General features: G+C 38.7%; 1 protein-coding gene across 1 annotated transcript in view; it reads left to right on the forward strand.

Moving 5' to 3' along the window:
* ZMAT4 (zinc finger matrin-type 4) overlaps window positions 1-12,425 on the forward strand; it is a 302,562-nt gene that overhangs the window by 221,197 nt on the left and 68,940 nt on the right. The window contains exon 5 of the mRNA XM_079908945.1: window positions 8,958-9,185. Coding sequence (XP_079765071.1) covers window positions 8,958-9,185 — 228 coding nt within the window. The remainder of the gene's footprint in view (window positions 1-8,957; window positions 9,186-12,425) is intronic.

Raw genomic sequence — 12,425 nt, forward strand, 5'->3', positions numbered from 1 at the left:
GCATTGAAAGAAGTCTTAATTTTGTACTTTATCCTTAAATAACCACGCTGACTAATGGATGCGTTTGCCTGTTGGGCACTGGGTAACTTCTCAAATCTTTGAATTAGACTGGACTTTGTCAACCTCATTTCCTGTTCCTCATTGATTGGTTGGATGGATTGGAGGTACACAGCAGCCTCTGGAAGTCCAGCTTCAAGGGAATATGAGCTCACTGAAAGGACTGTAGCATCTCATTCTAAAACTGAATTACCTGGAGACAGTGGTTCCCACGGGGTCTGGTGGATTCACGATGCTTTCTGAGGATTTTAAAATATCGTATGGGCTCTCCTGTGTGTTCACTGCACCATCCAGGGCACCTCTGCGCAGAGTTTGAGAACAGAGGCGATAACCATAGATTTTGAGACTGAACTCAGAGGGAATAAAACACCTTAACTGAATAGTGTTTGAAAACCGAATGCCATGAGTGTATCGTACCCACAACGCAGCAGGGCTTTTTAAGATCAGTCTGGACAGAGAGGATGCTATCACATCATCTTAGCAGAATGTCCTAAGGTAAAACCATGATTCCTTCTCTTACATAGATAGCTTGATGGGGAAAAGACTAGTCCCCTTATTCCACAAGGCTTGATTTAACACGCACTGGTTCTGGGCACCTGGGATACGTCAGCGGACGAAATCGATAAAGATTCTATCCTCCTGAAACTTACATTCTGTCCTCCTGTTTCCAATGCGTAAAAGAATGTGGAGTACCACAGCCTTAGGATTCTTTTGTCAAACAACATGAGAAAGTTATAAAAGGGCTTTTATCTCCTCCAAAGTTCTATTTAATGGCTTATTCTCAAAGATTAAGATTCTGCAGAAAACAGGCGTCCTTAAGATATTTAGAACCTAATCAGTGACTGAACCAGAGGGAATTATTCTACATTAATGAAAATCAATAATCTATGAATAGGATATTAATGAAGACTGATGATCTATGAATGCAGTGTGGGTGAGGAAGCAATTCTCACTAATAGGCTGATTATACTTAGACTGTTGATACAAAATTGAATTGGAACGATGGTTCTGGTAAGTCACCCTCATCTTTGTTTATTCTCAGGAAGTGTTTAATGGTACATACTTTGGAACTTGGGATATTTGATAGTGTTCTTTAATTTCCTTCCTGTCATCGAAGAAATAGCACCTGGATTTTTCTATCTTGCAGCTTCAGGTAGCAGTATTCACTTCCAAACATATCAGATGAGAAGGAAGAGAGATACTTCCTTTTATCTAAATCATTAGAGCCACTTCAGGGTCGGCTGTGGTGGGAAAGGAGTTGCCCCATATCTTTTGGAGAAATAGGAGAAGCTGGAGCTTTTATATGATATTCTGACTGAGTTAGCTTTCTCTCAACCTATCCCACCCCCATCAAAAATAAATTAATAAATAAATCAGTGCAAAGAAAATCTTGTGAGATTTAATCTGAGACCTCGTTGTGGCACCAAAAGTCCCTTAAGCAGTGTTTTCTAGACTTTGCACTAAAAGAAGTTCGCATGAAATGTGACCTGTATGTAAGATGAAAAATAGAAATGTTTTTCCCCCGCATCAAGGGTTGTATGAGTATAAACCACATCACTCATCATCCACAACTTAAAAATAACCAGTGCTAAGCTTTTATTTATAGCCTTCTAGCCTTTATATATAGTTTTATATGTCTATGTGTATAATTTAATAAGTAATTTGGTTTACATCCCACATGTAACCTCCATCTTTTAATTTATATTATATCCTGAATGTTTCTCCAGGTCACTAAATCTCAGACTATAGCGACCCACAGTTTATTTAATTCATCCCCACTTCATCTAACTTGTTTTTAATTCTATGAAGTAAGTTTAATGAAACCATCAAAGATTTTAAATTTAGCTATCACAAGCCATGTATTAAAACATGAAAATGCCCTGAGTTGATATTAGCTGAAATGTACTAGTTCTTTTCTTCATTTATTCATCACATGTTCATTGAGCGTTTATCGTCTACACAAGAGGCACTCTCCTCGGTGAGAAGTACGGAGGAAGTCTGCATTTTGAGCTCTAACTTTGCACAGTTTGCGTGGAGTTGAGGCATCTACCTGCAGAAGAGGCTGGACTGTTTGGAGGCTGAGCTGTCAGTGTGTAGTGACAGCCACTCCTCAGCCAGGCACTAAATGCTCCAGTCACGTGGAAGTGTCAACTGCATTTGCAAAAAAACAGTGATACTTGCCGAAAAATTCCTCCTGTCTTTCTTTCTTTCTTTCTTTCTTTCTTTCTTTCTTTCTTTCTTTCTTTCTTTCTTTGTTTTGTGGTACACGGGGGGGCGCGGAGCACAGGCTCCGGACGCACAGGCTCCGCGGCCATGGCTCACGGGCCCAGCCGCTCCGCGGCACGTGGGATCTTCCCAGACCAGGGCACGAACCCGCATCCCCTGCATCGGCAGGCGGACTCTCAACCACTGCACCACCAGGGAAGCCCCCTCCTGTCTTTGATATGATTTAGGATAGGAAGAAAAAAAAGAAAGGCAGTGGATCATAGGGACTGGAAATCAGAAAAATTATTTTAGAGAACATACATATTTCCAAAGAATCCCTACTGAGAACAGATGCTGAAACCCAGGAAGTGTGTCCTGACTCTGTGGTTAATTTGCTTGTTTATTTGGCCTGTTGCTCCCTTGGCATCACTGGGAACTGGCTGACATTGAAATATGGTGCTGGGCCTCAAGTCAGAAGGTCTGGTCTTTGCTATTTCCTTTGCTGTTTATTAATTAGGGGCCCTACGCTGGTTGATTTCTCTCCCTGAGCTTCAAGCTGCCCCATTGGTCAAACTGAATTTGAGGGCAACTCAAATTTTAAAAAATACATGGAACAGATGAAATAGAATAAACTGCATGATATCACAAAACTTGGAAGAATTAGTAATGTGGATAAGAACCCTTAGGTGAGAAAAACACATGCTTTTTTTTTTAATGTATTATGGACTTTTATTATTTTTAGAGGTTAGTTTCCATTTAGTTATTACAAAATATTGGCTATTTTCCCCGTGTTGTATAATACATGCTTGAGCCCTTCTTACATCCAATAGTTTTGTAACTCCCACACCCTCCCCCCCATATTGCACCTCCCCCCTCCCCACTGGGAACCACTAGTTTGCTCTCTATATCCGTGAGTCTGCTTCTTTTTTGTTATATTCACTAGTTTGTTTTATTTTTTAGATTCCACATATAAGTGATATCATACGGTATTTCTCTTTCTCTGTCTGACTTATTTCACTTAGTATAATGCCCTCCAAGTCCATCCATGTTGCTGCAAATGACAAAATTCTGTTCTTTTTTGATGGCTGAATAGTATTCCACTGTGTGTGTGCGTGCGTGTATATATATATATATATATATATATATATATATAATATATGCACGCACACACACATATATACATGTATATATGTATGTATACCACATCTTCTTTATCTGTTCATCTGTTGATGGACACTTAAGTTGCTTCCATATCTTGCCAACTGTAAATAATGCTGCTATGAACATTGGGATACATGTATCTTTTTGAATTAGTAGAGAACCACTCATTTTAAACGGAGTCCATTTATGGGATTATTTTGAAAGCCCCCAGATCCTTTGTAAGAATGTATGAAAGAGGGGGAGAGAAAAGGAGGAACAAAGAAGAAAGGAAAGAGAGAGAGAGAGAGACAAAGAAAGTGTAGGAGATAGAAGGTGTTATTGAAAGTCTCACTTGTGGAGGTGTGAGAGTTGAAGGGCGCCCTGTGACTGTGGACTGGAAGGCAGACAGGCAAGTGAGAACACCATTTCCTGGAGGTTGTGGTACCCCCTTCTCTGGCAAAGGACACCCACTTGGTGACCTAACAAGTAAACCTTTGAAATCTATCAGTGGATCCTGTCTGCTTGGTTGAAAGAGAACCTGCTCTGGTCTCGTGAACAGTTATTTCCAAACTTTTTCCTAATTCTTTTCTCCAGTGGGATGTTAAATCAGGTCTGATCCCAGAGGTTAGGGTGACCAACTCATCCCAGTTTGCCCACAACTTTCCCTGTTTTAACACTGAAAATCTCATGTCCTGGGAACCCTCTTGGTCCCAGGCACACTGGGATCGTTGGTACCCTGTCAAAAGCCGAAGTGAGGATTTGAATGCTATATTCAATGAATCAGAGTAATGGTTTCCTGTTTGAAAGTAAAGTTTCCAGAATGAGATGCATAATTTGTACTCTCTGAAATGTATAAAGATAACCTTGTGGAAACCAGCAGCATCAGAGATTTGCCGAAGGTCGCACAGTTCTGGGGTGGTAGAGTCCAACCCAACCTTGATTTGCAATTTTGATTCAAAGCTATTTCCATTCCCTTTATACTACTACCTTTGTTTGCCTTTATAGGAAATATAAACTGGGTTTTAGTTGGTGAAGACAGTTGGAAACAGAAGCATAGGAAACATTAAACTTTGGTGCTGCACCAGGGTAGTAGGATTATTAAAGAGGAAAAGCTACCATGCAAATGCAGCATCAAACTACTTTCTTATGTGCAAGATAAGATCCTTATCTGATGAATATTCTATAGTGTATTGCTCCTGCCAGAATATGATGTATAAGGTATCAATTGATGAAATCAACTCTGAAATGTTTTTTAGGGCCCAGTTTAGAGAAAAGTGAATTATGCTTCAAGAGTCAACACTTATTCAGACTGCAAATGTTTGACATGTTTTCCATTTCTATCAAAAACAATAGATGGCTATAAATCCTCAGAAATTGGTAAGGATGCAGGAAACTTTGGAAGAAAGATTCAATTTCCTTCAGAAAAGTAAATAGAAGTCCTTTCACGTTACAGGTCAACTGCATATTTGTAGCTTTTATTAGCATTTCTAAGTCATAGCAGAATGATTCTGGGTGGCTGCCAGGATGGTACAGCCCCAGTTTGAGTTTTATCATCACATGGCGATGTATTATTGAATTTGGCAATGAGGTTTTTAAGAGACTTCTTGTTTCTCTAAGTCCCTATAGAAATAATACCATTTGGTTTCATCCAAAGTAGCTAAAAACTTCCCTATCTGATGAAATCTCTGGGTAGGTAGGAAAAGGCTTTCTAGATATTGTGACAATTCATTTCCTGAATTAAAATGTCATTTAGCAAGTATTTATTTGTATATCGGTTATTTATTTTTTATTGAGGCACGGTTGATTTACAATATTGTGTCAGTTTTGGCTGTACAGCATAACGATTCAGTATTTTTGAAGATTATATTCCATTTTAGGTTATTACAACATATTCAGTATAATTCCCTGTGCTGTACAGTAACTTATCTATTACTGTTGCTTATCTATTTTATGTGTAGTAATTTGTATCTGTTGATCCCATACACTTAATTTGTCCTTCCACCCCTTTTGGTAATGACAGGTTTGTTTTCTATGTCTGTGAGTCAGTTTCTGTTTTGTATAAACATTCATCTGTATTATTTTTAGATTCCACATATAAGTGATATATAGTATTTGTCGTTCTCTGTCTGACTTACTTCACTAAGTATAATAGGTCTCTCCATGTTGCTGCCAATGACAATATTTCATTCTTTCTGTGGCTGAGTAATATTCCATTTTATATATATATATATATATATATATATATATATATATATATATATATATATATAAAATATACACGGGTGTGTATTTATATGTGTGTGTGTGTGTGTGTATATATATATATATAGAGAGAGAGAGAGAGAGAGAGTTGTGTTCATGTCTTGACTATTGTAAATAATGCTGCTGTGAACAACACAGGGGTGCATGTATCTATTTGATGTAGTGATTTTTGTTTTTTCTGGATATACACCAGACTGGAATTGCTGGATATATAGTAGCTCTATTTTTAGTTTTTTAAGGAACTCCATATGTTTTCCATAGTGGCTACACAAATTTACATTCCACCAACAGTGTACGAGCTTCCCTTTTCTCCAACATTTGTTGATGACGGCCATTCTGACAGGTGTGAGGTGATACCTCATTCTGGTTTTGATTTGCATTTCTCTAATAATCAGTGACGTTGAGCATCTTTTCATGTGCCTGTTGGCCATCTGTATGTCTTCTCTGGAAAAATAACTGTTTAATTCTTCTCCCCGTTTTTTGATTGGGTTTTTTTTTTTTGATATTGAGTTGTATCAGCTGTTTGTATATTTCAGATAATCACTCCTTATTGGTTGCATCATTTGCAAATATTTTCTCCCATCCCATAGGTTGTCTTTTCATTTTGTTGATGGTTTCCTTTGCAGTGCAAAACTTTTAATTAGGTACCCTTTGTTTATTTTTGCTTTTATTTCTTCTGCTTTGGGAGACTGATCCAAGAAAATATTGCTACAACTTATGTCAAAGAGTGTTTCACCTGTGTTCTCTTCTAGGAGTTGTTCGGTTTCATGTCTTACATTTAGGTCTTTAAACCATTTTGAGTGCATTTTTACATATGGTGTGAGTGAATATTCTAATTTTCATTGTTTTCCATGTAGCTGTTCAGCTTTCCCAACACTATGTGCTGAAGAGACTGTTTTCTCCATTGTATATTCTTGCCTTCTCCATCATAGATTACTTGACCGTATAAATGTGTGGGTTTACTTCTGGTCTCTCTGTTCTGTTCCACTGATCTTCTTGTCTGTTTTTGTGCTAATACCATGCAGTCTTGATTACTGTAGCTTTGTAGTGTAGTCCGAAGTCTGGGAGGGTTATACCTCCAGCTTTGTTCTTTTTTCTCAGAATTGCTTTGGCAAATTGGGGTCTTTTGTGCTCCCATATAAATTTTACGATTATTTGCTCAAGTTCAGTGAAAAATGTCCTGGGTATTTTGATAGAGATTGCATTAAATATGTCGATTGTTTTCAGCAATATGGCCATTTTAATAATATTGATTCTTCTAAGCCAAAAGCATGGGATATCTTTCCATTTCTTTAAATCATCTTCGACTTCCTTCATTAATGTCTTATAGTTTTCAGCATATTGGTCTTTCACTTCCTTGGTTAAGTTTATTCCCAAGTATTTTTTTGATGTGATTTTATTTATTTATTTTTTTTTACTTTTCTTTTTGATATTTCATTATTGGTGTACAGAAATACAACAGATTTCTGTATATTAATTTTGTATCCTGCAACCTTGCTGAATTCATTTATTAGTTCTAATAGTTTTGGGGTGGAAACTTTAGGGTTCTCTATATAGAGTATCATGTCATCTGCAAATAGTGACAGTTTTACCTCTTCCCTTACAATTTGGATACCTTCTATTTCTTTTTCTTGTCTAATTGCTGTGTCTAGGACTTCCAATACCATGTTAAATAGAAGCAGTGAGAGTGGGCATCCTTGTCTTGCTCCAGATTTCAGTGGGAAGGCTTTCAGCTTTTCACCATAGAGTATTGTGTTGGCTGTGGGTATATCAGTTATTCAATCTAAAAATAAAATCAACATAAAAGTGATTTGAAAGCTTAGTGAGTTGATCAGATGGTTCATTAATTTGTTATTGAGGTCCCAGATCTCAGCTTTTCCTTGGAATAACCCTAATTTTCATAGTCTTGCCAGCTGCACTCCACATCACAGAGGCAAAGAAAAAACAGAAGGCATTGCTATATTGCATGATGACTAATGGGCCATGTGAGAGTTTAAATTTGTTTTCTTCTCCAAAAGATTTGGAGCAGAATTTTTTCTAAAATTAAATTATGTCCCATATAAAATACAAAGATAACTGAGGTCTAGAAAAAAATCCCTTGGCTTATTAAGAAGTATGAAAAGAGTTCTTAGGGGTATTGAAAGGAATATTGGTTTTGGAAATTAAGGATTTGCTTGGAGTCCTGCCTTTACCATAACTAGTTACCTTACCTTCAGTAAAACTTTGGCATCTCTGAAGTCCATCATCTGAGAAACAGGATAATAATCCAACTCATAGTTATTGAAAAGATGAAAGCAACTTGTATGTTGTAATGCATAAAAAAGTTATTTTTGTTTTCTGTTAGTAAACTCTTCCAAGTTAGATTCTCTTTTTTTTCCTGGACCCAAAATAACTGTAAGCTCACAATGAAATATGTTAATAGCTGAGGCAATCTCAAAATAGTGATAGTATGTCTTTTTCATTTAGATAGCAACATCTGCTCTATAGTGTTTGTCTTTTGGTCTTTTAAAAAAACATTGTATTTTCAATGTCAATTTTAGCAGGTATGGATTGAAAATAACCTCTCACAATAAACAGAAATGACTGACAATAAAATTAGCATGATTTCGTCAGTTGGTACAATCCATGCAACTGACAGATCAGCTTCTATCACTTTGACAAATCCTTTACTTACTAGTTATTTCCATCTAGAGCACACAAATGTTTAATTCATTCATTCAGAATCTTTCAAGTCGTGATTGTACAATGTTTACTTCAAGTTTTGGCTTTGATTAATAAACCACTCCCTTACCTCCGAGATCTTTTTTTTTTTTTTTTTGGCCTCTCACTGTTGTGCCCTCTCCCGTTGCGGAGCACAGGCTCCGGACGCGCAGGCCCAGTGGCCATGGCTCACGGGCCCAGCCGCTCCGCGGCATGTGGGATCTTCCCGGCCCGGGGCACGACCCCGTGTACCCTGCATCGGCAGGCGGACTCTCAACCACTGTGCCACCAGGGAAGCCCCGAGATTTTATTTTTAAAAACCTTTCTTTCCTCCTAAAGGATGGTTTCCTGACCTATCGGATGGAACCATAACAAATTGCAAAATTTGACGCAATAAGTTAGGAATTTTTAACTGTAGCCCAACTTCAAAAACAAAGGCTGGCAAAGATCATTTTTCCTGATCTCAGTAAATTCTTGGATTTTTGAGCTCTAGAATGAACAGAAGACCCTTTCATCTTCAGCTGTTGAGGACACGTGCGCTGAGGAAGGGACTAATGTGGCTTGTGGTTCTCTCTGGTTGTTTTTCTCCCCAGCAGCGCCTCTGAGCTCACTTAAACCTCCGAGAGTGGACACTGCTCCAGTGGTCTCATCTCCCTATCAAAGAAGAGATTCAGACAGATACTGTGGGCTCTGTGCAGCCTGGTTTAACAATCCTCTGATGGCCCAGCAGCATTATGATGGCAAGAAACACAAAAAGAATGCAGCAAGAGTTGCTTTGTTAGAACAGCTTGGGACAACTCTGGATACGGGGGAATTAAGAGGTAAGAGAAACTCTTCTTATTTCTGTCACACAACTGGGCTTTCAGAGAAAGTGTTTTCATAAACTGGGATGATTCTTCCTATTGCTTTGCTTACTAAGGACAATTCTAGGATCCTCCAAAAGGAATAGAAGAAAAAGGAAATGAACAGAAAACTAATTTTTTCCATCTCCTTTCTTTCAAAGTATTTGTGATTGCCATATTTTTATTGACTACATAGTAGTCAATACTATGTTCAGATCAAAACCACCCACTCATGAACCAGAGTTTTTCCTTCTGCTTTATCTTTAAACACCTTCTGGAATGAATGCTTTTGTACATGAGCAGTACAAGAGCAGATGCAAAAAAGGCCAAATGGTGTTATCTTAATTTTAAACTTTTGTGCATTGATGAATTCAGCCAAAACAAAGCAACACATTGGCTCCATTTCATGGATTAAATTAAGCCCAAGGCCTTTTCATGGGCATATCTAGGAAGCTGAGGTAAGACAGTGCTGTGGACCACTATAGAATCAATACCTGGCTCCTCCCATCCCCCATCTGTTAACCTATTTTCTCGGTTGATGGAAACCATGGAGCATTTTAAGTTCATGTGAGATTTTACAGAAGTTGCTGAGTGGAGACTTGGAATCATAGGGTGAGGATCAATCCTATGGATTCCCGAGGAAGCCACATACCATTCTGTGGAACCTAATAGAATATTTCATCATCAACAACCATTTAAACATTTTTTGATCACCTAAACCATTTTGATCTACTGATGTTGGCAGTGTAGAAGTAGAAATGCATTTTCTCAGAAAAATAATTCTGCAAAGGGTGCTCTACTATACCTCAGATATTTTATGGTTTAGATATACTTTTAGAAGTTGGCCAGGAGATCGTCCATCATAATGGCTGTAATAACAAAGTTTACAAGTCAGTTCTGAGAATGCAACCTGGGTTTGAGCTGGGTTCGGTATGTAGAGCCTGCAATTCTTATTACCCTTACCAGGCTATGAGCCTCCAAGGGAAAATAACCTGGTATAATTCTAGACCAAATAAATGGGACAGAAGATCTTGCTGTGTGACCTGACAGGAGGGACAGGTCACTTCTGGTTATGTTGGTTGGGGAAGACTTCACCAAAGAAAAGGACTGGAGATGGAACTAGAAATGCGGGTGGTCTTTTAGCAGGTGAGAAGGTATCCCATGTGAGCAGAATCATATATGTTTAGGCAAAAGAGAGGAAAAGATAAGCTGTCGCTGGTGAATAAACAGATTATCATGGAAGAAGCCTATCATACAGCATAGATTTAAGACTGCAGGTCCATTAGGAGATCTATGGAGCTTGGTGAGAGACCGATTTTTCCAAGATAATGATTAAAAACAGCAAATGAGAGCAAAGAGGAAAAACACTATTTTTGTGGAGGTTTTCTAGCTCTAGAGAAACAACATGGAGCTTAATATTTCAGTATGTTGGATAATCATGTTGCAAATGCTTTTGAATTGTTGGTACTGTTGCTGTCTGCTGGGGAATTTCTTGTGTTCACAGTCTCTGTCTTGTTAAAAATACAGGAGGAGTATTTTTTAGCTGAAGGCCTCCCATGTCTCGCTGTTCCTGGCAGATAACAAGTCTGCTCCGCGGCTCCTTCATGGCAGGCACTGAAGGAGAAAAATAGGGCTTTATTTATGTTTTGTGCCAGATATTATGACTCGTAGAAGAATTATTCCTAGAGCACATTCTTCTTGTCTGTTTTGAATTATCCGTGCTGCATCTTTGAGGTACAACCATGTCTTAATGACTTGGGAGTCTGAATTCTGTAACATTTGAGTGGTTTGTCTTTTAGCCCAAAGACAAAAAAGGCTGCTCTTGGACTTGATAACTCAATGTGATTCTGACTCAGTAGCACGTGAAACGCGATTAGCATCGAACACAGCGTCCTTGAAACCGACCTTTTCACCCACCCCAGGTGACATCTTGATGTATATGTATTCAGGCATTAAATATTGCAAAAGTTTAGGGAATAAAGCAATGATGATAACCTAGCATGTTTTAAAACACACGCGCGCATGCGCGCGCGCGCGCACACACACACACACACACACACACACACACACAGTCTTCTATTTCTGGAACGCTTCTAGTGCATGGTCGATCAATTAATAAAGGCAAAAATGCTAACCAGTAAATACAGGCATATCCATAACTTTTAAAAAACTGGTGTCAAGCAGCTGGAGGATGGCAGTGTCACAGGCTTCCTCTCCTTCTTAGCACTTCTCAGTTTTTAATTTTTTTATTCTATTTTATTTTTTTGGCCATGTGGCACGTGGGATCTTAGTTCCCCGACCAGGGATCGAACCTGTGCCCTCTGCAGTGGAGGCATGGAGTCTTAACCACTGGACCGCCAGGGAAGTCCCAGCACTTCTCAGTAAAATCCTACATCATTTACCGGTTTATTATGGTTTTCCTGATTTCTCCCTACTCACCCTATAGACTGTTAGCAACTTGAAAGCAGGAATCTATGTCTGCTTTGCCTACTGATGTGTTCAAAAACACCTAGGACAGTGACAGACACAGAGTAGTTACTCAATAAAATTGCTGAATGAATGAATAAACAGAGAAAGCAGAATTTAAAAGTCACCTAAAATTCTGCATTTTTTAACATGGCAATACTTTTCATTTCCAAAAGGATCCTGATTGAATAATTTTTACGAGACATTATTTATGATTTTTTCTTCTAATTTAAAAAGACGATGTATATTTTATATATTGTGAAAAGCAGAGATATTAAGTGTTATATCGTTCACTGAGTGTAACCCACGCTCCTACCAAGATCCGTAACTTTTCCATCATGACGTCATTCCCACGGACACCATCGCAGTCAATCCTAACTTCCCATTCCAGGGAACCGATTTTCTTATTTCTTTCACCAAACTTTAGTTTTGCCTGCTCTAAAATTTCTTATAATTGTCACAGAAAGTATGTATTTTTCTGTGTCTAGCTTCTCAGATTGTTTTTTTTTTTTTTTTTGGCGGTATGCGGGCATCTCACTGTTGTGGCCTCTCCCGTTGCGGAGCACAGGCTCCGGACACGCAGGCCCAGCAGCCACGGCTCACGGGCCCAGCCGCACTGCGGCATGTGGGATCCTCCCGGACCGGGGCATGAGCCCGCACCCCCTGCATCGGCAGGCAGACTCTCAACCAGTGCGCCACCAGGGAAGCCCTCATATTGTTTTTGAAACGTATCCATTTGTTGCATAAAAAGCA

The sequence above is a fragment of the Stenella coeruleoalba genome (genome assembly GCF_951394435.1).
Source record: "Stenella coeruleoalba genome assembly, chromosome: 21".
Classification (NCBI taxonomy): Eukaryota; Metazoa; Chordata; class Mammalia; order Artiodactyla; family Delphinidae; genus Stenella; species Stenella coeruleoalba.